The sequence below is a fragment of the Tetrao urogallus genome, assembly GCF_951394365.1.
Source record: "Tetrao urogallus genome assembly, chromosome: 5".
NCBI lineage: Eukaryota > Metazoa > Chordata > Aves > Galliformes > Phasianidae > Tetrao > Tetrao urogallus.
In genome coordinates, this window is record NC_136818.1 from 7,501,405 (window position 1) to 7,524,969 (window position 23,565).

At 44.9% G+C, this 23,565-nt stretch overlaps 1 protein-coding gene across 1 annotated transcript; it reads right to left on the reverse strand.

Moving 5' to 3' along the window:
* Positions 1-1,608: 1,608 nt before the first annotated feature.
* SLC5A9 (solute carrier family 5 member 9) lies at positions 1,609-22,370 on the reverse strand (the record flags this gene model as incomplete). Its single annotated transcript, XM_079536000.1, has 14 exons — positions 1,609-1,817; positions 3,190-3,337; positions 8,647-8,862; positions 9,425-9,593; positions 10,772-10,922; positions 11,084-11,191; positions 12,044-12,179; positions 12,952-13,157; positions 13,899-13,979; positions 14,219-14,324; positions 16,729-16,893; positions 18,711-18,815; positions 21,175-21,246; positions 22,095-22,370. The coding sequence occupies 14 exons, from the start codon at positions 22,368-22,370 to the stop codon at positions 1,609-1,611; spliced, it is 2,148 nt and encodes a 715-aa protein (XP_079392126.1).
* Positions 22,371-23,565: the final 1,195 nt, after the last annotated feature.

Sequence of the window (23,565 nt, forward strand, 5' to 3'; positions counted from 1 at the left end):
CTTCTGTGGCCAAGCTAAGGGATGCAGACACATTGCTTGAAGTATTTTGCTTTAACTGACACAGGCATCATCGTTTTAGGGGAAGCATTGTCCTCCAAGATCTGTGGGTGAGATGAGGAAGGGAAGAGTCAGGGCACAAAGTCCCCAGATTAGAACTGTTTGTATTGTTAAAAATAAAAGGCTTAGTAAGCTCTACTTTTAATCTTTGCAAAAGTAGCATTTTTCTTAGGGGAAAAGAACAGTCTCAAATGCTTTTAAAAACTGCCCCTTGCCCTTCATCCTGCTCTGTGGTGCATTTCTGATAGCTTACAGGATATGTGGTCCAAAAAAAAAAAAAAAAAAAAAAAACAATAAAAGATATCAAGCTAAGCGCTGCTGGGGGGCTCTGTGTCTCAGGAGCACTCAAGACCTCTGCCTCAGAGATACTCTGAGTATTAGAAATGTGTCCATTTATTAATTAGACATCACCCTGCTATTAATTGCAGCTAGTAACTCGATTTCCGGAGGTGCCCAAGATCAGGCTGGTGGGGCGCTGGGCAGCCTGATGTACTGAGGGCACCCAACCTGTGGCTGGGGTTGGAAGTAGATGGGCTTTGAGGCTCCTTCCAACCCAATTATTCCGTGATTCCTTCATCTTCATGGTACTGTGATTCACAGGGTGCCCTTACCTCCCTGCTCAGCCCGTGCCTGGAAGTTTGGATGTGGTGGAGTAACGGGTCACAGCCCCATGGGGATTTTTAATCTTCTCTAGGCTTCTCAGGTCCTAACCACCATGCAGTGTTATTAACAGTAGGTACTTCCATCTTTTCTTCACAAAGTGGTTTAAAACGTGATGGCTATAGCGTGTTTCGTAGTAGTCCCAAGGGGAGGCAGGGGGGCCTGGAGTCCAAGTGACCCGGCCCATGGAGGAGTGTTCATTTCCATCCCACGCCTATGACATGGTGGTCCCAGGGAGACCTTGATGTGTCAGTGCAGGATATATAGCCACAATAACCTGGAGTCAAAATTGGCTTTGTTACTAAGGCACTTTTATTGCTGGTAATGCTGTTAAAGGCAAGATTAACCCGGGAGCGAAGAGGGACAGGCCAGGGGCTGGTGGGGGTCTGTCTGCTGCCAATATGGGGTGGGGGGAGGGGAGATTGTCCAGTGTAGGTTTGGGGTAGCTACAGGAGCCTGGATTGTCACTAATTCAGTGATCGCACCCTGACCCCATCTCAATTTGGTCATGTAAAAGTCTGCAAGAAGTGCTTCAGCCTCCTCCCCCACAGTAATGTAAGCCAGAAGTTCTTCCCCTAAAGCAGTGGGGCAGTCAGGTTGCATGAGAGGAGTAAGGCTCCAGTCTTTCCAGACATTTGTTCCCTGTCAGGTTTGGCTCTGCTCTAAAGCTGACCCCAGCTCTGTTGGCTCCCATGTGCTTTCTCATGTATCCTGTCTGCAACCGGTCACTCCTTGGCTCAGGAGGCATTTCCAGCAAGCAGTGCCTTGGGGAAGGGCCATGCCCAGGCACATGGGGACCATCAGCAGAATCTGTCACCCAAAGCCTCCGGCTCAGACGTGAGGATGAGAAGACCTGTAGTAAACCAAAGCCATGCACTGCCCAACCCCATCTCAGCCAAAATATCCCCACAGAAAGACATTAATGGTCAGCAGGAGAAGAGCGTTAACGTTGCAAACAGCCTTCCAGAGAGGCTTCTCCTCAATGCTGGTAAGTCTGCGCTCCAAGGCAGCTCTCTCCTCCTGGGACAGAGTTGATGTGGGGCTGGGGGACAGACCACAGAACCAGAGATACAGTGTTTTCCAGCAGGGAGGCTTGGGTACTGTGAAACACAGAGAAAATATCACTGTTACCATCTAGAGGGGACAATTCCCTGCCTCCTTCTGCCAGATTGTGTTGGCCAAACTGCAATGGCTCTTGAGGTGCACCTGGGATAGGAGATGGAAGATGGTGATGGGAGATGATGGGAAGTGGAAGGAGAAAGCTCTGCCTCTACCAAGTATAGCACAGCCTGATTGCAGCTAGTTGATTGCAAAGCCAATCACTCATTAGTTAATTAACAGACTTCTTCCCCCTCCTCCCTGGCCCATCTTCCATCCACATTCACAAGTTCCTGACAGCATGATGGTGCTTTTAGAGCTCTCCCGGCTTATTTATTACGTGTGACAGGCCAGGTGAAGTATGTGTTTTAATTGTCAGTCCTACGCTGTGTGTATTTCATTGGCTGTGCTTTCCAAATATAACCTTTTTTTTTTTTTTTTTTTTGGAAAGGCAGAATGTCGTAAGGCCTTGAAAAAGGTGTTATCCAAGAACTCATTAAACTGTCAGTTTTCGTACTCCATATTTCCTTTCCCATCATTACTAATTACCAAATTACTGAGACATTTGTTTACAAAAAATGAGCCAGTTGAGAGAACTAGGAATTGATAAGAAATTATAAATAAGTTTTAAGTAGATGAGCATCTGCATGTAACTTAAGCCCAAGCTTACTCTACTGGAAAAAAAGAAAAATAAAGGTACTGCTTTTTTTTTTCTGTTCATTTCTGTTTAGCTTGGCTGTAGTTGGCACCAATGTCCTTTGAACAGACCAACAAAAGCAGGAAGTGAAGAAATCTTGCAGTAGTGATACAGATCTCCTCTAAAGCATTTTGCTGAGCCAGCTAAAGAGATGTGGTGGCACAAAGCTCCAGTGCCAATGGGATGATGGGCAGCATTCCAGCTGCACAGACCTCCACCCCCAAGGGTCACAGTAGGTGGCTGTTGACTCCCTTCTAAGGAGTCCATCATGCCATGAAGTACCAGGCCTTAGGGGCTAAAGTAAAGCTGCAACCAGACCAGGACTGGATCAGGGTAGTTTGCGTGAGCAAATGACTTGATTTTTGGGTGGAGGAAAAGCATTTTAGTGAATAGTGGGATTTCTCTGATTCTCAACAATAGCAGCTCTTATGAGCCATTGAGTAGAGCACGATAAGAAAGAAACACACTAGCAGATCTGCCTGGAAGGCTAAAAGCCACAACGCTTCCATTACTCCCATCTCCATAACTGGTATAGCCATAAATTCAAGTGCTTACTCCGACAGCTGACCTCTCATGTGTTGTGGCTGGACAAGTGTGTGTGTGGGGGGGGGGGGGGGGGGTCCTAGTTACGCACTCACATGCACACAAGTGTGCTTGTACACAGCCAGGCCCCCTACCTGTCTCCTCCTTACTGCATGCATCTGCACTTTCGACCAAGTCGTGCTCTCCATTAGCTGGGTTTATCTGTGCTGATCCGCTCTTGTAAGTTTTCAGATCAATGTCAGGAGATTTTTTGTGTCTCGTCCACCACGTCAGGCAAGCAAGCTGAAAAAAGGATGGAGAACACAGGTTATGGCCTGCCAGTCCCGGATGGGTATGCAAGTCAAGGCTCTCTCCGAAACAGTGCTGGGAGAGTGGTTCTGGGGGTAGTGGTTATTCCCCTGCCATTTCCCCTTTGTAAAGGTGTCCACACGCTGGAAACAAAAGGCAGTAGCAGCCCGCTTGAGCTGAAAAGCTGAGGAAAAAATGGTGAGTTAATCTAGCTTCTTTCCATCTGTTTGTCTGTTTTTCTTTTTGCTTAATCCATCCCTGTTTCTACCAGATACCTTTTAGTAGGCACTGATTACTTACTGTGGTCAGTTTAGTGACTTGAAATAATGATGAAGATCTGTGTCCAGAACAGCAGCTGTCCAGCAGGGAAGGGCCATTAAGTCAATTAAAAAGAAAAAAAGAAGAAAAAAAAAGAAGCAAGAGAGAAATAACAAAAAAAAAAAAAAAAAAAAAAAGCTAGAATAGCCCTCTCTGGTTATTGCCAGTTACAGACAGCAATTGTTACCCTCTGCCCACTCTCAGCAGATAAAGATCAGCTGTGTATTGGCACATGGATGTATGGCCATAGGGCATGATGTGGATACATGGCCATCAGGACACTGCTGTTTGAGTGGCTTCATCTCGGGGATGTGGGAACAGACTGAAGGATCTTGTCTCATCTCAGCTGTAGTTTAATAGGAAAAGCAAACCCTGAAAGAGCATTAAGCCTCACAGCTGAGAGAAGCTCACATCCAAGCAGTAACCTGCACTTCCAAATGAGTTTCTCTTGCAGTTCTTGGTGGAAAAGCAACAGCGTTGTCTCTCTGTTCTCTGACTGAAGCAGTGCAGAGGGACAGAGCCAGAGTGGTGATAAACAAGTCACAGTTTGCAGGAATGGATATCCTGTGCATTACAGCAATGGGTGTACTTACAAGAGGAAAAAAAAAGAAGAAAAGAAAAGAATGAGCTCTGGGCATGTTGGTCTGAATTACTTTTTTTTCACTTGGGATTTTTTTTGTTTATATTTAATTCCAGTTTTCTGGAGTTACTGCTCCTCCTTGCATCATGCTTTCAAAAGCCATGTGTGTAAATGAGCTGTGGAAAGGCTTTTGTGGCTGCAATCTCTGTTCTACAGTAGTGGGATGAGCAAAGCCCTTGTCCTAGGGTAGGCCTCAAAGTCTTCTCACATCTTGGGGAGGGGAAAAGCACATAGGAAGTCCTGCAAACCTCAGCAGTCCTTTCCCCAGCTGTGGGGTGGCATTAACAATCCCAGGTGCTCAGGTCTTTAAGCTGGGGGCTGCTGCTTGTTTGGCTGACTATGGCACACTGAGGAGCTTGGTGGCCACTTTCTAACTCCTGCATGCTGCGACTGAGCCAAATAGTAAGGCCACACAACACAACAGCAGTTACCCAAATTCATGGACGTCCCATAAAGACAAGGTCATTAAGAACAAGACTGGGACAGCAAAGCCCTGGTCAGGAAAAGTCACACATCTGCCTGATGAGAAACTGTGCCCCTGCTCTGCCTGTATGGAAATGAATGTCTCAAATAGGTCACTTTACAAAGTAACATGAGTTTAATTTTTGAATTTCACACACACAAATCTAGGCAGCAGTTTCCAGCTGACACACAATGTTGCATAATTTCCAGAAGATTTATAGCTTTATTTAAATCATTTTCAACCAAGATGAGCATTGGGCAGGGCTAATCTTTCTTGTCACGATGTGCTAAATTGCTTTGATTTGATGATCCTCATCTTTCTCAAGGATTTTTTTTTTTTTTAATCACTTAGGAAATGTCACTGGAATGTATCAAAGTTTTAGAGTACTGAAGGGTTTGAGAAACTTTTGTCTTTTTGCTTTTCTTCCTGCATGTCACTGTGTGACCAACCCCCTTCACGCTGCATCTAAACCTGCAGGGCTGGAGATTCCCTGAGGCTCAGGTTCTGCTAGTGAGAGCCATTCCCAGCAGTACAGACACACAGGTAACCCCATCACAGAGCATCACTGAACCACCCCAAACCTGGAGCAGGTTACCCTGAGAGCTTGTGGATGCCTCATCTCTGGAGGCACTAAAGCCCAGGTTGGATTGGATCCTGGGTAGCCTGATCTCGTGGCTGGCAACTCTGCCCATAGCAGGGGGTTGGAACTGGATGGTCATTAAGGTCCCCTCCAACCTAAGCCATTCTATAATTCTATCAAAGTGGTGCTTTGTCTGTGCTAACCTCTTCAACACAGCAAGCCAGGACCCCAGAGGGCTCCCTGATGAAGCCTCATACCCATTCTCCAGCTTCAACCTCCCCAGAGTAGTTTTGGGATGACTGAATTCCTCAAGGTCACCTTTTCCTCTGTGTCATCTGCTGAAGGACACACACCAAAGAAGCCCAGCACACGCTGGTCTGGTGCTCCTCTCAGGCAGCACACCTAAAGAAAGCACTGAATCCAGACGGCAGCACACTGAGAAAACATCCCGAGTTCCAGAGCACATCAGCTGGAATTGCTGATCCATCAGCATGTCAGCATGAGCCCTGACACCAGAGGAGGTGACCTGCTTCTCTAGTACTTGTACTGTGGGAGCTGCTTCTCTCCCTTTTCACCCCCACATTCTCCTTGGACAGGGGCTTTTACAAGAACTCAGCAAAGTTTTTCTTCTGTTGTTTGTAAACTCAAATAAATCCTTCTGTTCCAAAATGCCATCTGGCACCTGACAGTTGTGTTTCAGCTTCACAGTCTCAAATTTAATTGTAAGCTCTTTTGCAGGGTTTTCAAGGACAGCGTGACACAATATGGACTACCTACAATGAAGACATATGAACTCTGGAGCATACCAAACAAATTCTTTGCATAGTTGTTTTCCAGCACAGCATCAATCACCACAGGGATGGGAGAGTGTCCAAAACAGCAGGAGAAAATGCTACAGCTTGCAGTTCTCGCATTGTAATTCATTTAAAGTCGGGCACATTAGCTATACCTTTCTAACATCAGATACAAATCTCTTTTCTCCTTTTTCCCATTTGCTATCTGAAAAGAATTGGGATTCAATATTTAAAGTTATCCTGTGTGGATCTTCAGCTTGTATAAAGTGGCATAACTGTGCTCAGCAGCTGTTGCTGGTCTTTGAAGGCAGTGGAGCTATGCTGATTTACATCTGCTGAAATCTGATCTATCACTGTATTTCATTTGGCTTTTACTTTAGAGGCTTGTTTCTACTTTTGCTTGACATAATAAATGGTGTAATTTCTAGCCCTTATATAGTATCTTTCATCATTACTTCTCGAAGTGCTGCACAGATAAGGGCTGGCAGATTAGCCCCAAGTGATATTTATGGGGGAGGATCTAATGCTCACCAAGTGAATTGCCCAGCACTGGGACTGGGAAGGGCCACAACTTCACACACCTCCAGCCCTCATGCCCACCACCAGTTTTCTCTTCAGCCGTTGTTATAGGGACACACAGTCTCTCCACCGTGTTTCCTGTTTTGCAAGCCAAAACCCAACAACCCGAAGTAGCTTGTGGCCAAACACCGAAATCAAGTGCCAGCTTCAGCCAGACTTAGGGGCTGACTTACCTGCTCTGCTTTCTACCTCCTGCTCTTCTTTCCACAATATTTCTGTCCTTGACCAATCTCAGCGTGGACACAGACTAACTTGAGATGATGAGGGGCTGTCTCAGCATCCCCACAGCACCTCAGCAGTGCGTCCTGGAAACCCACATTGCTACAGGCATGGTCCAGCCCTATTTACATGATCAGGTCCAGGGCAAAAGCTGCCCTCAGTCTGACATCTCCATCATCAGATGATTGTCTGAGCATCTGTGTCATTCCACTGCCACAGCATTAACTGTATTAACTATACCATACAAAGCAAAGAAGCACTAGTGATGTGATTATTAACAAAATGGCTAGATCTGACCAGATAATTAAGCCGTTCAGCATCTTCTTAAGGGTAGACTATACCCCATATTGTTCACAGAATTCAGATAGATATGAGAGACGAAGGTAACTTTGTCTATCAAGGCAGGTTAGGCAGCAGTCCTTCTGAAGACCTGATTCTAAGATTCGGTGATTACATTTTAATTTTTCTAAGGTTTGCACCCATCTACAAGAAGTTTTTGGTACCTCCTCCCCCAACACACACATTCCTTAAGAGAAAATGCTTTTACACCTCTGAGCTCAGATCAAAAAGATGCAGGTGCTGCGGTCAGTTTCTTCATTTTCTGAACTGGTGGGTATGAGTGTTCACTATTTGCCAGTGCTATGCTAATGCATCTTATCTTGCTATTGCTGTGGGAAGGGAGCACTGCACACATTTAGTTATCACAGGTCAGATGATGAGTGGGAACTCATTAAACCACAGTAATTAATTGCTGGCAACCATCTGGCCACCCCGAGCAGCAGCGAACAACGTAAGCTGCAGAACTAATGGTGCCTCCTTGCCAGTATTTCTCTCCCATGTGGATCCTCTGATAGCTAATAAAAGCTGAGACTTTATCTCAAAGCAGACACAAAGACAATCTCTCTCTGCCTCTCCTCTATCTGAGCACCTGCTTTCATGTAATCTTTAGGAGCTGGGTATCTTTGACACCACTAACATTCAATCAAACATGGACGGCGCTGGTTAATGCTTTGCAAGTTATGAGGAAGCAACAGATAGAAAATGCTGTGATAGCATCACCCTCATTTCCTCACACAGTTAGAAAAAAAAATAAAACACAATGTATTTTAAATCTATCCAGTAACTTTGTTTGGAGGTAGATGGCAGCTTTGTTATATTGACAGCTGCTTTAAAACTTTGCACTGTAAAGAGTCGCTCTGAGGTTTTATTACATGAAGCCTCCCAATTCTGCACCATTTTAATGTGTTAAGTAAAAGAAAGTTGCGCCTGACTCAAAGTTATTAAATGTAATTGAGATCACATTGGGACAATTTTCCTAAATGCCCATGTTGCAAAAGTTATTAATCTTGTTTGCCTGCAAGATTGATGCTGGCTCTGCTGAAACAGAGTAGATGCTACAATTAGATATATTTAATTTCTCCTCAGCAGTGCTCTGTAATATGATTTCCTCTCCCTCCCCCTCCTTCTTTTCTTTCTCTTCCAGCTATGATGGGCTGTGGTGTCTGCCCAGCTCCAGTGTCAGCATGGAAACTCACACTCAATTTCAGTGCCTCAGGAAGCATTAACACTGTGAGACCTGGGGAACAGAAAGCGATGGAGCAAGTGCTTCTTTGCAGCATTACACACCATTTCTTAGCCACGGCGTGAAAAGGACTAGAGATTCTAGAGATTTTTGGAAACCAAATGGGGTTTCTGAGAAAAGTCACTTACCTTTTCTTCAGGGATTGGAGGGGTGCAGAGACTAATGAGGACAATGACAGTGGCGGTGAGGACGCAGAGGATGAGCGCGAAGTAGAGGTAGTGCAGGTCCTTCAGCACAGCCGGCCTTCTGTCCTCCTCACCACAGGATGGTGCGCTATAAATAAACTCCATGATCATCCGAATGAGACCAACAGCCAGCCCAAACAGGAGGCCCCAGAAAGCACCCTGAGGGAAGGCAAGCATAAAGAAACACTCACTGCACAATACCCTTGGTTCAAGCTTTCCTCTTTTTCTTCTTTTCCTTTCTTTCTTTTTTTTTCCTTCTTTAATATAGCTCTTTCATAGAGCAAAACCTTTTATGCTTGATAGAATCCCATACTGACACACATCAAAGGAGGATTAGTTTTAAATCCTCATTTTATTTTTCAGTTCTTGAACACAGAATTGATAGAGCACAGATAATGCAAGTCTCCTCCTAGCAACATGCCTCCAACTAGACTTTGAGATCCCATCCTTGAAGTGTAGAACATCTTGGGCTTTTGTGAGTTCAAATGAGACTGACAAGAAGTATTCCTTGCAGTGGCTTCTTGGAAGCAAAACACACACACACTAGAGATTAAGATCTACTAATATGTCCCAAGAAAATGCCTTCTAATCATCACACTTTTTAGCTGGAGTGGTTTTGAGTCGAAAGAATCTCCAAGGCTGGAAAGTGAGGGGAGATATTTAATCATTTATTCTATGTAATTAGGTATGTGCATCAATTGGTATTTCACGTGCCACTTACAGGCTCATTAATCCTCTTGCAGAAGATGGCCAGGATGAAGAGCGCAGTGATGGGTGGAGCCAGATAGCTGGTTATAGATTGAATGTAGTCAAAGAGCTTGCCGCTGTTGGCTGATTGAATGATGGGGATCCAGAGGATGCTGATGACTACCAGGATGAGAATGAAGACTCTGGAAGGTGAGGATAAAATTGCATGAGCTCTATTATTAGAGAAGTCAACCTCAAAATAAAGTTCTGCAGCAAATTCCAATCGCTTCCAGAATTTCCTACCCATAAATCCAGACATCACTCTTAAGAATGGTGTTTACATAGGGAAAGAGAAAATCATTCTCTACTATTATCAGATCAATCAAATCCCAGAGGTGATTTCACAGGTTTCAAAGTAAGCTGCACTGGGACTTGCCAGACAATACGTGAGAGATCCTCAAGGGCCTGGTGGCCCACACCATCGGCCAATGCAAACCCCCTCAACTTCACATGTCCTCAGTGACATGTACTTCAAAGGATTTTCTCTCAGACGACATAGAGAGCTGGAAGCTTGTGATCATTAGCAACCTTTCTGCCACCTCTACAAGCAGATATCATGCTTGGTCCAGTGCCTTTGCCAAATTCCAACTCATATTCTCTTTTTTAAAATTGATCCTGTGGTCTCAAGTGCATGTTATATCCCTTCATCATCTTTGTATTGCATGTTAGAGAGGTTTCTCCATGTGGCTGAGGAAGAGGCACTTCCATACTCTACAGTGGCAGAGTGAGGTACAGCCTGTATCCTTCACCTATCCCAGCATAAAGGTTTGAAACAGTACTTGTGAACTGAGAAGGAAATAGCACAAATATGCAGAATGCAGCTTAAATTCTGCTATCAAGAGGAGAACTTTATGTGCCCCTAATATAGTGCAATACTAAGGCTTGCTTGTAAAGGCCACTGTAACTTATCACAGACAAAGAGAGCTGGGAGGCCCAGCTCATCAAGGGTGCTCTTTTCCCCCAAAAGGAGCAACTGCAATGTATTACCACAGCCTGATATGAAAATCATGTTTTTAAAGACCTCCAGTGACAGTGACTCCGGAGCACCTTTGCCTTTCCTAAAATGCAGATTTAAGTCAGTATTTTTGCTAAGCTTAGCTAACAGAGAAGTAATGATCTACCTAGCACAGCAGTAAGCTCAATGTACCCTTTGACCAGGTCTATCTGAGATGAAGCTGGATACTGTAATGCTCTTCCCAGGCTGTGTTTCTGATCTATGTCTTTGGCACCAGGTTTTTCTTAGTGTGTCCAGACTGAAGAATGTAAATGCTGCAGTCAAAACAGATGATGCCAGTAAAAAGACATAAAGAAACGTAAGGACCTGCCCACAATCATCAGCTCCTGCTCCGAAGCATTTTTACGGATCCGCTGCCAGATGTCTATAACGAAGAGGGTGCTGCTGCTGTTGAAAATGGAGGTGAGGGAACTCATCAGGGCTGCCATCATCACGGCAATCATCAAACCCCGGAGCCCTGAGGGAGCAAAAAAATCAGGACTAGACCTTTAGCCTCCCAGCACTACTTTAGCATGCCAATGGCTGATAACTGCAGGAAGATTTCCTTGTCCTTAGGATGGATTAGGATGGATTCTGCATAGAGCTTGGCTCAAGCCCACTTCCATAAAAGTTTCTCACCATCAGGCATGAGCTCTACCACAAGTTTGGGGTAGGCAATGTTGGAACAACCCACTGCAGCTCCACAGATCCTTCTACAGATACTCGGGTCCACACAGCCTACTTCATCTGTAGGAGACATGTAAAGAACAAGAAGTCACGTAAATCCTATACAGCCGTAGGATGTATAACCCAGGGGAACAAATCTTGATGTCCTGTTTAATTTCATACAAATCTGAGGTGAAGCCAAAATGTAGCAAAAGCAAGTAGAGCCGAAGAACATTTTCTGTCATAAAATAAAAGTGAAACTTTGATATATGGTTTTGCTGTTCTGTTTAGTTCTGTCTCCTGGATGTTGCGTATTTTTAATGCCTGAAGATTTGTAAGTTTCCATGATCCTGCCAGCTGGGCTACCAAGGATGCTGCATCCTATTTGATGAACTCTGGTAGAGAGGCACTTGAAGCTCCCAGGTATGAGCCTTCTAACAAGGGCATTCTCCCCAGGAAGTGGTGTGCTCTGAAGGAATGAGCAAGGAAAGTTCCTTGGGAGACAACATGAGGGGAATTCTGGTTTTTTTTTTCCACAAAGGAGGCCTGCTGTACTTAGTCTACCAGGAACTGCATAAAATTGCATGGTATCCTGCTAAGACTCACCAAATGCATACTGGAAACAATCCATAGAACTTGAAGGAGAACCTCAATGCTTCAAGCATTTCACCTTATCAACTTCCTACACAGAAACAAGCAATATCCACAGCATGATCTCTGTGTTCCCTCTAGCACAACCTGCCCCATAAGGATACTCCAGGTAACTTCTGCCACTGTGAGAGCACTGGAGATGGAGGAAAGGCCTGGGAACACGAGTGCACAACAAGAAAGCATACAAGTATGCCTGAGGTGTGAAAGTGCTGGAGAACCTGTGTGCAATTAGTGCTCATAGCAGGTGTAAAGCTCTGCAGTGAGGAACACGAGAAGGCTTACCTGGATAAAGAGCTCTGCTGATCATTCCTGGCATGACAATGAAAAACATAGGGAAGATTTTCAAATATCCTCCCAGCACTGATCCACCTTTGGCATGGGAGAGGTTCTTGGCGGAGAGGGACCTTTGAACTATCACCTGCAATTGGTCAGAAAGAGAGTGGGAAGCAGAACAGAAGCACTGCAGAGAGAGCAGGATCCATCCTTCCTCTCGTACTCATGGATGACTTTCACCCAACAGGACCCCAGGCTGTTTTGCATGCCAATGGCAACCTTCCCATCTCAGTGTCTGCAGCCTGCTCAGAGCTCAGCACACAGGCTATGGGAGAGGGCAGAGTGGAAATTTCCTTACAGAAATAATTTCGCCCTTGACTGAAATGAAGCCACCTTGGGGACTGGAGGCAGCAGCTGTACGGCAGCAAGAGACAAGGAATGAAGCAGCCTAATCTGATTCAGTGAAAGATCAGTGGTGGGTTTTGATGATTATCCCATCTTGAACAACAAAAACAAAATTTTGTAAGAAACAAATACAGTTTTCCTTGTTTGTAGCTTGGATAGGGATGAGAAATCAGAGACCTGCTGGAGTACAATCAATTTATCTGGAGATCTACACAAGGTCACTGCAGAGCCAGCTCCAGATTGCACTGCTATATCCTCATCGCACAAACTGCAGCCCACAGGAGGGTAAATTGGATGAAAATCACCTATTCTCTCCACCCCAAGAAGTGCAAAAAACCAGCTGCTTGCTGAGGAAGTTGAAAGAGTGGTCTAGTCCAGTAACAGAGGCAGTAACTCCCACACAGCAAGGCACAGTCTTGTCTCAGCTCACAGATCTACAAAGGAGTGGACTGGAGGAGCGGACTGGAAATAACACTACAGGGGACTCCCAGAGAGGAAAAGTCTTTCTTTACCTGATCAGTGCACCAGCACCAAAGAGCCAGCACGGAGAGTCCAAATACAAGGCCCGGCCAAGGAATGTCCCCTGTGACTGGGTCCCTGAACAAATGAAAGGCATCCTCACGTGGGAGGTGACAGGTTGTGTTTGGGACTATGACCTTGGGTATAGCTGTGTTGTATTTCTCCTTAAGTCCTTCATACCAGCCAACTTTTTCGAATCCTGAAAAGAAAATGCCAATAATTTAATTTTATTTCCTTATCTGAGTTTACCGATTGCATTCTTTTCAGTTATCTTCCTCTCATCTCTTTACTATTCATTCTGCTCTCGCTTTTGGCGGTCAAAGCATGTATAGAACTAAGTTGGATCTTGCCCAGAGTCCTTGTGGTTTTAGCAGTGCATCCTGGAAGAAGATCAATGCGGGAAAACCTCTGTTATCCTAATCCCCACAATGTCCTCAGCACCTACTCTTTGTTCATATGCCCTCCAAGAGCTGGAGGAGGAGGTATGAAATGAAACATGGGTTAAATCTCTGTTTGCCAAGAAGACATAAAGCAAAGACTAATGATGGTCTGCTCCTTGTTATTTTATTTTTTTATAATTCTGTTACACCCAGGTGAACCCACAGTAACTCCCAAAGTCAGCAGAACTGTTCTGAATTTACATGAGCACAGTGAGCTGAGTTTGTCTTTGGAGATGCAGTTCTGTAAGCTTGTTGGCAACTCCAGACAACCCCAAAGGAGGGAGGTGAAGTTATCCAGAACCTTACCTCCAGACAGGTAGTACAAAGGATGAAGGAAGTCTGACTTGCTGGCAAATGAGGATTGTGCCAGCACCTATTCTGTGAGTGATTAAAACTCATTTCTGCACCTTCCTTCTCCCAAAGGGTGAGGTAGCCTCATAAGCTCTGATGACCTTGGGATCATTAAGCTAGTGCGTGATGCCACTGAAGGATCCCCTTACCTATAAACATGAGGACCAGAGCTCCCAGTACCATGATCAAGGTCTGCAGTGCATCTGTGTATATCACAGCTGTTAGACCACCTGTTAGGAGAACAACAGACAACAGATAGAGTGTGTCCACACGTACACAGCAGCCTGTATTTCATCTGGGAAAGACTTCCTTGGCCCCAGCCCTGTGACTTCAGTATGGATTCACTGCCATTTCACTGAAAGCTGCCACAGAGCTGGACCCTAGGGCCCTATAACTGCCCCAAGCACTCCCAAGAGGAACATCCTAAAGGGCATGCCCACAGTTTAGTGTTTTAAAGCCAGCAGTTTACCTGCTATAGTGTAGACAGCAGTCACAACTAGTAAGACCACAGTGGACAAGTAGAGGTTCCAGCCCAAAGAGATTTGGATGAATAATGCTCCAGAAAAAATATCTGTCTGGAATATAATCAAATAATAATTTATAAAAGGAAGTTTGATAGCAGTACTTAATACAAGTGAAATCTAATAAAGCAGGCTGCAGCCCTGAGCAGATGAAAGCATTGACAAAGAACATTACAGAGGTGAAGTGGAAGAGGTGGAGAGAGTGTGGGACTGATGGCAGTGAACCTTCATGTTCTCAGTGCAAGGAGAATGCTTCCTTGAGCTCTGAGCTCACAGTGTCTGGGAGCAGCAGAATGAAAATCAAAGTCCTATATTCCAACAGATCACAAAGCCATCAAAATGAGGGCTACTTTACAGGCAGCCTTCATGGCACCTGATCTTCACTGACACAGAGAGACAGAGGTGGAAACTCCCACACCATTTACTGCCCCTGAAGCCAAATACGGTGCACAGGATCCCATGCTTTGGGGCCATAGAGCCTATGCTCGTGTATCCATAGAAGGAAAGGGGTTCTGCACATCAGCATATTCTGGTGATCTAGTGGCCAAGAGACACTCTCAGCTAGAAAGACCTCTGAAGTATCACTGGTATCTTATGCTATGATTTATTTATCTGAAAACGTCAGCAGCCTGACTCCAGTAAAACAGGTTACACCTGCTGAGAACCTCCCTGGAAAGATAGAAGCCCCCATCAGCTTTGTTTTGTTTGGACCTACTGCGAGAGAGATTGAAACCAAAAACCAGGTGAAACCCAGAATTATACAGATAACATCATTCAGATGCAGAAGGTGATATGGGAGATGTATACGTGTTGGGAAATCCATCTAAAGAACGCCTGTAAACCTGATATGGGGTGAGATAGAGGTAAAGACATTTGGAAAGCAAGACAGAAAGGATAGGACAAGATTTCTATAAATAAGCACTTCAAAAGCAAGCATCTTGTGCAGCTCCTGCTTTCTGCAATCCCAAGATGGGACAGCAACTGTCAGGAACTGCAGAAGCCTCTCTGCCTTCTGCTGCCCACCCAGCAAAAATGCAAACAGGTTTCTAGCTGTACAGGATCAGTCCTTCGACAACATTGTGCAATGAGATCTCTGCTCTTCTTTGCAAGAGAGGAGGGCTCTGCAGTGTCCTAGTTGCTAACTTATGTGTGAGCAAAAAGCACAGGGAGAAAAATTGTTCTTGTAACCAACTGCCCGCTGTCCAGCCAGCTGCTAAATGAGCTCTCTACAAACAAAGGCACTGTGCTTAATAGAAAGCACCTATCATGCCCATAAACTCCACCAGCCACATCCATCAGACACATGTGAGTTAGCTGCACAGAGAAGAAACCACTGAGTTGAAACAGCAATGACTGGGGCCAGGGTCCTGCTCTGGAAAGCACTGGCAAATAGAGCTCTGCCAAAGGTTATTCAGAATGATCGGTCTTTTTTCTCCAAATACATTGAGGGTGTAGCTGTGCACACCACCATCACAGGAGAATTCCAGGTACTCAATTCCACTCCAAAAGTCTCTTTCCAAGGCTTCATCTTGGGCAATACTTCAGCCCAGAGAATAAAACACCTGGGAGCAATGGTGGCAGCAGTTGGCATGGGCAACATGGCCAACAGGTGGGAAATCCATCCTATGCTTCCAGCCTTAAGCTCATTTTAATGCATTTCTCAGAGCCTGATACATGAGAAACCTGGAAGGGCATTGAAGCCAGCAGAAAAAGGTGCCTCATCTCCATTCAACATCTTCTGAGGCAGTTTGAGATCTGAACACTTCAGTGGGGTCTAGTCAACACTGATTTGTGCTGCCACAGAGCAGTCAGCTGGAGACAAGAGACTGACATTTTCAGCCTCTGTAATGGACTTTGGAATGTAGTTCTCTCCCTCCAAGGGCAGAGGCAGTGCTTATCAAATCCGTGAGCATAAGTTCTTCCTCTTTATTAATGGCATTTAAATGAAATGAAATACCCAGCAGTTAACTATCAGCAGGGTACAACGCTGCAAGCGATCCAGGAAGGACGCTGCGTTTTCTCTTAATCCAGAACCTATCCCTTTTCCTATTCCTTTCTTATGCAGTACAAGTGATAGAAAGACAGAGAAATAATCATAACATTCTTAATGTTGAAAACTCAACTACAAAAACACAGTTCCCCTGTCTGTATTGCCAAAGATTTGGTTTGATGGAAGGGAAAACAGGCAGAAAAATTGTGGCACTTATACTATTTAATAATTAGCTGCTATATCCCTGTATAGTTCTCAATGTGCACTGCTGTTTAACGAGTGGTCTCTCTGAAGGTAGATCTTCATGATCAATGTAGAGGCAGTTATTTATGTGAGCAAAGCAGCACACTAACACAGGATCCTGGTAGCCGAGCTGGCCCCTTCAAGGACATCTGAGTTATCCCTGCATTGTGCCAGGACGACCTACCCCTGCCCTAGCCAAAAGGGTTGCATCCAGTAGATACATACAGATATCTTGGTGAATATGTAGAGAATGAGGGACAGCACAGACATGTAGATTTGTATCCTCTGCCCTCCAAATCTCTTCTGCAGATACTCAGGCATGGTAACCACACCAGCTGCGATGTAAACAGGTACAAAGATCCAGCCAAGAGCCAGCAGTGCCCAGGTAGCCTGGTGGAGAGAGGGAGAAAAGAAAGGCACATGATTCAGCACACAGGAACACCTTTCTCCTATCCTGTCCCAATGGACAAAAAAAGAAGTGTGAGGTGCTATGCAATGTATTTGGGAGGAACTCTTGAGTTTTTGTCCCTGCTCAGAACTTTTGGGTAGATGGTGTGTTCTGTTCTTCCAAGTTGCAATTGCATTTTGTGGCCTTAGAAACCACTGATGTGGTGGCAGTGAAGAGTTAAGTGATTTAGAGAAGGATGAGAGCATCTGTTTGTTGCTTGATTAGCAAGTGATGAGGCTGAGGCTGCAGACTCTCCCTGTGGAGCATAAAAATAAGCAACAGCAAGACTCTGCTGGGATGTTCTCCTTTCAGGCTGAAGCAGATCTGCTTCTGTTACTTGCAGATAAAGGGGCAGTTCAGCTGCTTCACCACAGGTGAAGAGTCTTTAGAAAGTTGTAAAGGCATCTCCCATCATGTATTTCCTCTCTAAAACCCAGCAAAAACCCAGACAGGAGAAGTTGAGCTTAAATAAAAGTCACTGAATTATCAGACCTCACTTCCTCCATGTTCTGGACATTACCTTTTTCCCAAATACCTTACATTAGTCAGATTTTACTTTGATTGGTTATTTAAGTTATCAGAAATGAAACCAAGCCCTGGGGACAGAGATTGAGTGTGATTGAGGAGAACAGCTGTGTCTCCTGCAGTGGCAGAGATTGGCTCAGGTAAAAGATGCCTATATGATCTCTGCAGCTGAGCGATGTCCCATGCTGAAGGAAGAGAATAATGGCATATCCTAAGGTCCCTTTCCAATTTGAAAGAAATGAATCTAAACTCATGAAGTTAGATTTGCCTTGACATACAATCTTGTCTTCGTGGGCTTCTAAAATTACTCGAATAGATTTACTTAAAATACAGTGATATGTCTTACATGCATCAGACTGAAAACAGGCTCAGGTTTCTTCACAAAGGACTTAAAGGTGATCTTAAGGGTTTAGAAAAAAAAGAAAAAAAGCTGCAGTGAATAGATAACTCAGGAGAAAGCCTTTGGTGGTCCGGGTCCTGCTTGTGCTTGGCAAGTATCCGGCACCATTAGCACTCTCTGCTGATACAGACAAAAGATTTAGAGTTAGGTGAGTGATGTTTATTGTGAGGCTGGCTAGTCTCTCTTCTCATCACTGCAGCTGAGAAATATCATTAGCATCACACACAAAGGGCCTGGTTTTCATGCTCCGTGTGGTGTCAGTGGCAATTTTCCAGGGCATTTCAGTAAGACAGAATGAGACCTGCCTTCACACCCAAACGTTCACCCCAGAGACTTCACTTTTTGGCAGCTGACAGGTGAATGCAGTGTTGCTGATTCTCGTGGTTTTGCATTGAATTTAGCACAAAGTCCCTGTTTCCAGAATCATGCAATTATCCAAGTACATATTGAGCACTCGTTATCTTTCATTTTAGTCTCTATGAGCAGCAACTAAATCTTAAAAATATGGCTGTGTGCTTCAGGGAAGGTCAAAGAGCTAATCATTTAAGTGCATTGCACTTAAGCTAAAAGAAACAGATCTCATGTTTCTAAAGCTGCCTCAATTTCTGGACAGTTCTCTCCTGAGGTTTGAAAACTTAGAATTGTAGAATCACTAAGGTTGGAAAAGACCTCTAAGATCATTCAGTCCAACCACCCATCTACTGCCAATATGGCCCACTAACCCTGCCCCCAAGACATGGTGTTGTCAATACTGTTAGTGTATGATGCTGGAGAGAAACCCACAGTCCCTTTGCAAACCATGACGTCCTAGCAGACAACACAACAGACTCTTACGTTCCACTCAAAGCCCCCAACAGCAAGACCCCCAGCTGCTCCAGTGCCCGCCAGTCCAACGAGTAAGCCACTGCCCACATTGCTGGACATCAGTGATGCTCCAATCTGAAACACATGGCACAGGCACACAAAATCAAATCACAATGTGGAACTTCTGTACCAGCCCCAGTACTTCCCCCAAGTGCTTCCTTTCCCTAGGATGTTTATCTCCTCGCAGGTAGGTACCTGGGTGTTAATGGACAGTTGGGTTTTCCTCCCTCAGAATCAGGGTTCACTTTGGCAATGGTTCTCCTGAGTTAAGCATCTGCTTTACAGGGAAGCTGGTGGCAGCCACTTAGAGTCTATGAAATGCGATGGATTTCTTAATTTCCTTGGTAACTTGAAGCTTGCTGACCCTTTGGGATCTGCTCTCCACATCTTGCAGACATCCTGGCCTCTTTTAGTCTTGCACAGAGCATGCATGTGGTGGTTTGCACAGCACTGGGGATTCTGGTGAAGCTCATCCTAAGATAGGATATCCTTGAACTGTAGCCAGATCAATGTTGGAAATATGCTGGCTTTTTATTGTTTACTGTGCTCACATGGGTTCAAAGATATTCAGCTCCACATTATGGAATGTGCTAATTCCTCAAGTTAACTTTAACACTGTCCCAACCATGGCTCATTGGCACTCTAATTGGAAGAAAGCAAACTCCAAGGTGATTTAAACAAGGCAGACTTAATTACCACTTTTCTTTGGCATATAGCCTCACTTTCTTCTTTACACCAGTGCCAAATCTCTCAGGGTCAAATGAGAAGTGATGCTAAGGACAAGCTGAGCCTGTTTCTCTTCAGATGAAGTTTGCTTTTAGCTACATCTTCTGTGAGGATATTTTCTCTCCCAAGTAATGCTAAACTGAAAAAAAGGATGATGGAATTTGATCTGCTTCTCATCCTTGAGCAAGGTAAAACATTAATATGGCATGAACACCCACAATGGATCCTGCCAGCAGCTCTGCCTTCCTGTCTAAGAAAACTCCTGATTAGCGAGCTGGTTGCTGCTACCTGAATTTGCAACTTAGGTAGCAATTGGTGCTCTCAAGAAATGTAAACTCTTTTTGTGATATCTACAACATCAGACACAAAAATACAGAAGGTGATGTACTACACAGGAGCAGTAATGTAACACTGGGGCTCATTTGAGGCAAACACACTGCAGAAATTTGTCATCCCTGTATAAAAAAAGTACATGTAAGCCAGTCACATACTCAAGGTGAAGGCCACGAGGAGCTGACCCTCCAAGAAGCACTGCAGAGTTGGCATCAGCTCTCTAAATGGACTAACAGATTCAAAAACTGAACAGTGTTTGAGGTCGTTATGGACCTAGGGTTCTAAGTTGGAGATGCCAAGATTCAGGCTGTACCCAGCAGAGTCTGTGGCCACTTGCAGTTTGAGCCAAAAGAAATAAAGAAAAAAAGAAAAAAGAGAAGGAGAAAAAAAAAGGGGAAAAAAAAAAAGGGAGAAAAAAAGAGATGTTATTAGGGGGGAAATATTCCATTTTTTTGTTTGTTTTTTTTTAATTTTTCCCCTCACAATCAGAGAAAATCATCAAATCAAGCTTTTTCATTAATAGTCAGGTGGCCAAGAAAAAGCACAAAAAATATTTTAAAAATAACTTACCTTACAGACACATATGTGTGTCCGATTTATTTAGCCTAGTAAATTTATGGGCAATGCATATACAAAGGGAAAAAAGATTTTAAAAAAACCCTGTTTTGGTTGAGAAGTGCATTCCGTTACCCACGACTCACAGGGGAGATATATGGTACTGGAGTTTGGCATTGGCTGAGAAGGACATTTATTCCTGCAGTGGTTTTATTCCTTTCAAACTTTAAATTATCTTTATATGTACCTTTCACTCTCAAGAAAAGATGCCTTCAATAGATCCTTTTTCTTCATAGTGAAGATTTATACTTTGGTGGTTTGAAGTTTATATCCTTTACATCGTTAGTCGATAATCTTTACTTTGCTCTAAATAGCGAGGGGCTCAGATAGTCTTGGGCTTTGGGATTATTTTTACGTCAGTCTTTAAATGCTTTTTACTGGATAGCATATTGCTAGATTACCTAATGCTCTCTTGGCTTTGGGGACAATGGAATCTTTAGTGAGTTGGGACCCAAGAGTTTGAGCCCCAAATGGGCAATCAGATCTCCCTCACACCCACCTGCATGGGCAGTTTTATTGCTAACTTTAGCAGAGGAATTGGAAGTTGAGAAAAAATTGAAGATGCTGAACTGCCCTTTGGACCTGGAAGCTTCACACCACAGTCCGTTGGCAAAGTTGCCTGGGGTGATTCCTTATGGATCCTTTTCATCTCAAGCGTATAGTCAAAAAGTGCATGGACAGAGTCCTCTTCTAGGCCTGCCTTCCTTAGATCTAGAACTGCTTTCAAATCATGAGAAACAGAGCAATGCTTTTCACTCACAGGCCACCAGGTCATGGATCGCCCGGCAAGGAAATAACCTCCAATGGTTCCACGGCTTGCCCGTATCGATGACTGGAAACACAGGAAAAATGAAAGTGTTTTCCTCCATTCACTTACCCTCAGGCCAGACCCAATGGCTTTCCCAGCAGCCTGAAACATCCTATAAGCAATATCTTGTGCCACCCTAGTCCTGCTCCCCTGATTGTTGCCAAATCAGCAAGCTTACCCCACTCAGAACAGTGCTTTGTAGGTGACTTTGTGGCAGGCTGAAGCATAGCAGCTCTCAGACTAGATAGCAGCATTGCCACCAAGCTGAGAGAAGATTGAAGTTTTGGCATCAGCATCAGCTCCCAGAATTGCTCAGAGCATCTGTTAAGTACGCCAGGATTCAGCCATTGCTTCTGCCTCTATTCACTCAGATTTCTGGTAGTCTAGGTTTGGAAGAAAGCCACTTTTACCTATTTAATGACTTCTGGAATGTACTCAATGGGAATGAGAAAAACAGCCAACCAGAACACTGCAGATGTCTATAAAAAAAGGTCTCCACAGAGCAACATAAATAAATAATTGCTAACCTTTCCAAAGCTTCTAAAGTCTCATTACGCTCTTCTCATCCCTGCCCCAGCATTCTTCTTGACCTGGTCCCATTCCTGTCCACCCCGTGGCATGAGACTACTTTGCAGCACAGGAGGTTTACACCACCCCCAGAACAATCTCCAGGGGATGACCCCATAGTGGTCTCCATAAGGGGACAGGGGCTCATGGGTGTGTCACCTCCCAGGCCTGTTTATTATGGCGTGGGATAATGGTGTGTGCAGAGGATGCCTTCTGCAGGCAGAAACCTTTGTACCCAGAAATGGTCTGGGGAAAATCAAATGCTGCCCCAGGCAGAGCTGAACCCATTCACTGCAAGCACTCACCCATATTCCAACAGCGAGGACAAAGATGAAATACAAAACCACTACGATGATGTCTGCCACCCCAAAGACAGCTTTCGTCTCCCCTGGCAGCACGGGTGGCTCCATGGTGGCTGGAGTTGGCTGGCTCATGGCTGTGGGAGAACTAATGATTTTCTCCTTCACACTGGACTTTGGTGCACGTTCGCCTTCATCGCTTCCCTTGTAATAATTAACAGGGTGAAGAAGGTGTGAGCGGGGAGCCCCATGCTGCAGGGACCTGCAGCTAGGTGAGCTCATGTGAAGCAGTGTCTGCTGTGCAGATAGCAACAGGGGAAATGCAGGAGAGGAGACAGATGAGCTTTTTGGCATGCACATAGCCAGCAGCAAAGGAGTTAAGCTGCTTGCGTGACAAGCAGAGCTGCTGCCAGATCCCCTGGATGGTTCCAGGAAGCTGCAGTGCAGCAGGAGCAGCAGCTGGCCTGGGCTACAGGCAGGTGGGAGCTGGCCGTGCCCCACTGCAGTGACAAAATGTGAACCACATGGACCTAGAAGGACCCTGCTTAGACATGGCTGCAGGACACAGGGCTTCCTCTGGCAGCCTCCAGTGCTCCATGCAGAATCATCTCCTGCCTCCCCCCATTTTCCCTGCCATCCATGGTTTCCCCCACCCCAGACTTCTGCAGGCTTCATTTGTTCTTGGTTGCACGAGGGGCATCAAAACCACTCTCATTTTATTTCCCTCTTTCCCAGCATTTTCTGGCTATGTACTCACTAATTAATTGTGTTGCTAATGGAAGGCCCCCTGTCCACCTCCACTCCTGAGTCTGAAGCTCTCTGGGAGCAGTGCCTCCCCGTGGTCTCATTAACTGCAAAATGCTTTTCAAGACTGAAATGTTTCAACAACCTGAAGTACAGTTACCAGAAATTAAATATCTGGAAGCCAAAATTCCCCACTGCACACAGGCAGCTCTCTGCACGCAGAGCTCATTTACACTCACCCACACACTTCCCTTTTAACACTGTGACACTCGAACGCAAGAAGACTGTAGCTTAATCTTGAAATGCATCAAATTCCTGCCAAAGAAGCATGTAAGTCAGTATCTCTGGTCTTCCCAAAACAGGAAGCCTACTGTCTATGGGGAGCACAACTCAAAGCCCTCACAAAACTCAACCCCTTTCACCCCACCATTCCAAGGCACGGAACCAGCAACGATTAACACTTGAAAGCACTTGGAAGCACTTAAAAGCTTACCCCATGAAAAGTAAGTCTACCTAACAAGCCATTCTCAGCGGCTCTAAGGTATCACAAGCCTGCTGAACCAATAAGCATGACATTGGCTTCAGCCTGAAGGACCCTTCAAGTATTATTTCACTGATTGCACCATCCCAAGCCATAGAGCTGACCCCACTGCTGGTGCAGCAAGGTAGGATTGCATTGGCTTCATCCTGAAAACAGAACATACCTTGTCAGTGGCTATGTCCTTCTCTGCAG